This window comes from Morone saxatilis, unplaced genomic scaffold (assembly GCF_004916995.1).
Source record: "Morone saxatilis isolate NCDOM2014 unplaced genomic scaffold, NCSU_SB_2.0 Contig17, whole genome shotgun sequence".
Classification (NCBI taxonomy): domain Eukaryota; kingdom Metazoa; phylum Chordata; class Actinopteri; family Moronidae; genus Morone; species Morone saxatilis.
In genome coordinates, this window is record NW_023339729.1 from 16142364 (window position 1) to 16147397 (window position 5034).

The following is a 5034-nucleotide window of genomic DNA, read 5'->3' on the forward strand; positions in this document are numbered from 1 at the left end:
AGAGCAACTCAAAAACATAAAAAATATTATTTTTGCCTTCGTTCTCTCTTGATTTTCATGTATGTGCTGTCCTCTGTAAGAGCCTAGGAATAGAAAGCCAGGTCACTCAGTACTCACCTATTGAGACCACAATGTCCTTTGACATTGTGGCACAACAGTTTGTGCTCTAATTTAAATGTAAATGTTACCCTGACAAAAAGACAATGAGAGAGATTGAGTGATGAAGATCAGCCTCAAATTAAGTTTTTCAAGAGTATCCTTGTGCTCTGCACCTGTGGGCACCAACAAACCAGTACTTACTGTCTTAAACACCAATAATGTTCTCAGAAGGTTTTGTGAGTTAGTGCCCAGCTGAAAAATATCATAGTTACCTGTATATCTAGACTTCTTATTACCAGGGTAACGCCTGCACACTGACTCAAAACCACATTATTCATTTCATTTGACAACATTCCAAGTCAGATCTTATTTAAGTGAAAAAGGTCAAAGATCATTATTGTGATAATCAATTAATAAAATTATTATTTTATTTCAGGATTTAAACTACTGACAGTCATAATAAGCCACTTCTCATACAGTAGACCTATTGACATCATCAGCCTTCTGTAGACTAGCACACTCACTGTGACCGAGGATATAAAAAACACTGGCTATGCCACTGAAATTAAGAAAAACTGTAGTGTGATGTGTACAGATATGTTTCTTTACAGATTCTATATGTAAAGATTGTCTAACCTCAGACTAAGGACAAGCTCTGAAACTTGGTCCACTTATAAGGAGGATCCTAAACTGTTGTTATAATAGAGACTGCCCACATTACTAACATATAATACACTGAAATGCAGTAAAACAATAACAATGTTCTCTTTGCTGTGGCACCAGTTTTACTTTGTAACACACACACACACACCTCAGCAAAACTCAAATGTTTACTTCTTACTAATCAGATGTTTTATACAGCTGCCTTCTGCGGATTCTAACCTCAGTTCAACCTCACGGACTTCTGCAACATGTGTTATAATTGAATATATATAATCCTTGTGTCATTCTTGTGAGGACAATGAGTTCTTAATTAATAAAAATTCCTTTTAGTAACTCCAATAGGAGTGACAGACAAAAAATAAATCCATCACATTACATCTGCGAGCCCTTCGGAAAGGTACTTAATGTGTGTACATGCTGCATATGTTGCACATCCTCTGGCTCAAGTGCCTCATTGGACTCAAAGAGAGACATACAAAGATCGTTACATAGTCATCTGTGAAGAGACTGCACAGTAGCTGCCAATTACAGAAAACCACAGTGATTCCTACAGAGGGAAGAAGAAAATAAATGAAGAAACCTTGGCTCCAGGTCTAGTTAAAGTCCTGCAACATGACAGATGAAAATGTAATGTGTTAAGAGGCTGGATTTGAATCAGAAGACTTTAACAATATAAAACAAACAAATAGACTTTTTGCATTGAAAGAGCTATTTAAGCTCTGGATAAACTGTACGTACCAAACAACCTCAGAAACAAGTGTCTTTCATTCTTCCACTTCTGATTTTCAAGAATCAATAATTATTAACTGATTGTTATGATGCTTCAGTAGGAAGCACGCATTACCTTGAGACACACAAACATTAACACAGCTCATAACATCGGTACCACATTTACACAGTCTTCTACCATCTCAAACAGGAAGTGATGTGGGCCACTACGTCGGGCCACCTCACTGGCCGTCTCCCCGCTGTTGCTGCGAAGCCCTGGCTCCAGGCGTCGCTGGGAGAAGAGGAGCTCTAGCGTGTGAGCGGAGTCTGTTCTTACGGAGCTGGAGTGGGAAGCGGCCAGGTGTAGTGGCGTGAGCCCACCGTTGGTCTGGGCATTCAGTTCGGCTCCGTGTCGCAGGAGAAGACTCGCCACAGTGACACGGCTCCAGCGGCAGGCGCTGTGGAGGGGCGTCCAGCCGTCGATGGTACGAGGGTTAACCTTCGACCCGGCGGCGAGTAAAGCAGAAACCACATCGACGTGGCCGCTGTATGCCGCGCGGTGCAGTGGAGTGTAACCGTCCTCATCGCAGCAGTGCACCAGCAAGGGATCAGCGGTTAACAACCTGTGGACGGTTGCAAGCTGAAAGATAAACACAAAAAATACTGAAGGTCAGGAAGTAGTGAAGTCTCATTATCCTGTGTAAATACATATTCCACAAGGGCTTATTAGTTACTGCTGAATGTAAAAAGTTCTCTGCACTGCATGCCAACACTTAAAGGGGTACTCAAGCAGTACTGCATTTCCATTAAGTTGGATTTTTTTCTTAAACTGTCAAAATTGAGGCAGCCGAACTTGACAGATGCTGAATGTTTGTCAAACTTCAAAAATACTGCTCACTAATTTCCCATAATTCAACTGAATAGCTTCATTCATTCAACCTTCCCTGGCTGGTACATAGCCCTGTCTTTCAAACTTGGCCTTCACCAGCTTACAATTCAGCGTTTCTGTCATAAATGTATAACCCAAACTGAAGTGATTTTCTCAGACTAGACAAAGCTCCCTCCAGAGCTTCAAATAACTGTTCACATCACAGGCTGAGTGCCAATTTAAAAGCCGCGAAAAGACGAAATAAACGTTTACAACAGCGTCTCCACCGCCTGCTACTGTTTCATTACCAGCTGACAGAGAGCGACTTTCAAACTTGCCACCTCATACATCGCTTCCTTTCCTCGCACATTGCCACTGCATACCAGGTGGTATGGCTGCGTTACCAAATGGAGCGCGGGCTACCGGCGCACTCTCAAGGAAGCACATGCGCGCAGTGGGCATGTGTGGGATGTAATACAGTTTTCGGCTGACTGCAGTGGGCAGTAATGTATATCAACAGGTGGGGATGCTAATGCACCATAAGGGAGCATCGCACCAATAAAAGAGGAGAGAGACGACTGCAAGCCGACGTGCACAATACAGGTTTAGAATAAGCTTTTGTTTATGAAGGGAGGAAATATATTCAACATATTGGTACTGCAGAGTTTCATAAAATAAATAATTCATCTTGGTGAGAAAGTTCTAGGAGTACAGCAAAGTGCACGTCAGTTGAGGAGACACTTCAACAATTACTACAATTACATGATCTCCTGAGTTCAGCTTACCCTGCCTGAGCTGTACAAAAGAGTAGAAAACTACTGTATCTAATCAGTGATTGGAAGACACTATAGTGGGTCACTGCACCACAAACAATCACAAATCACAGAAACCCAGTACAGAACCAAACAGACATCATAGGCTGTTTAGACAACTAAAGTACTCAAATCACAGAATAAATATTTCACATACAAGGTGGCAAAGAGCTGAACAAATTTGAATAATTGCCAGAGCAATTAATTTGTTCAATTAATGCTTTGTGTGTTGAGGAAAACTGTTACATGGCAACGGAGTTATGATGTACACGATGAACTGTGATCAATCTCACTGCTTTTCCAATCTTCACTTTAATTTCTGCATCAACAACTAAATGTTGACTCTGCTACGAGGCTCAGCTTTATACTGTGTGTAAAAAAAGAGTATTCTTATTCTGCTTTAACAAAAGGTTCACATTTTATTTATAGGTAATAGCATTACATGAGATTCTTTGGAATTTGTTCTTAGGTGTTCACAAAATTTAATCAATATTCTTATTGTGAAAAATTAGAGATGTAATACAGAATTTCTGCTGTGCACAAAAGCAGCTTTTGTTGCAGCTTTCTAAATCATTCTTAGTTATTATTATTATTATTATTATTATTATTTTACACCTTCATTGGACAGCAACAGTTGAAGAGAGACAGGCGAGGTACAGGAGAGAGAGGCTACGGCAGTAAGGACTCAGCCTCTGTACATGGGTTGCATTGTATTACTGCTTTCTTATTGTAAATCTTACATTAAATCTTAAAAACCAAACACAACAGGCACATTAGACAGCAAGAAACATTTCAAGTTATTCATAATTTGTTTAAAAGAAATCATTCCTAAGGCAAAATGTTTTTTTTTTACTATTCTTTTCATTTTGATTTCTCAACACAAGAAAAAAACAACAACTACCTTTTAAAAAGAAAATCTGAACAAAAGCATCTAAGACAAAAACAAATGCGCAACTGCTGCGATTCCCCAGACTCCATTGACAAAAACATACATTTTACCTCCCAGTTCACCAAAAATTGTCTTTTTTTAGTCTTTCTATTGTTCTGACAACAATCACCAGCTCTGGTTTGGTTGAAATAAACCCTTAAATNNAAAAAATAGCTGCTAAACTGGCTGTACTGGCTGCATGTAATCCTTGTGGACAAACACTCATACAATACGTTGTAAATCTTAAATATATTTATAACCACTTCAATGTGTCCACCAACCTTTTCTAAGCAAATCATGAGCAGTCATGACAGCATCTTGTCCCACCTGGCTCTTTCTTCTCAAACAAATCTGCTACATGATAGCATTCAGAGTTGAAACGATCATTAATCAGTTGACAGAACAGTCAGTAAAAAACAGTCTCTACTTACAGCTGCTCCACTGTGATAACTTGCTGCTTATTATTGAATCTTTTGGTTTCTCATTGTGGTTCAGAAGAAAAAAAAGAGAGATTTGAACATGACACACTAGGCTCTGTGAATTTTATCACCCAGCACTAATGTGCAAGTTCCTTTAATCAAATTAGCCCGAAATAGATGGAAAGCGTGTGCTTTCAACTTATTGGTTAATGTTTTGTCTTTGATAGAAATCTGAGATCTGTCTGCAACATGTATTAAATAATCCCCCAACATAAAGCCCACTTGATGGAGCAATGCTGCACTTTATCCCTTTATCAGCATTCACAGCAGCAGTCTCTCACAGACACATTTGTTAGGCTCCAATGATTCTTCATTAAATGAAAATAAAAACTAATAACATCAAAAGGGAGGCGAGCAAACAACACCCAAGTTACTGACAGTATTGAATATTAACTGAATGCTATTTAGTTACTCAAACAGGTTTGGAAATAATACAACAGACGTTTGTTGGGGTTAGGGAGGGAGGGAGGGAGGGAG

The 5034-nt window shown here is 39.4% G+C and overlaps 1 protein-coding gene across 3 annotated transcripts in view; it reads right to left on the reverse strand.

Moving 5' to 3' along the window:
• Positions 1-505: 505 nt before the first annotated feature.
• The window catches only part of ankrd49 (ankyrin repeat domain 49), a 7212-nt gene continuing 2683 nt past the window's right edge, over positions 506-5034 (reverse strand). For all 3 annotated transcript variants that reach the window (XM_035660756.1, XM_035660757.1, XM_035660758.1), the window contains exon 3: positions 506-2110. In XM_035660756.1, the coding sequence (XP_035516649.1) occupies positions 1634-2110 (477 nt within the window). In that variant the 3' untranslated portion in view covers positions 506-1633. The remainder of the gene's footprint in view (positions 2111-5034) is intronic.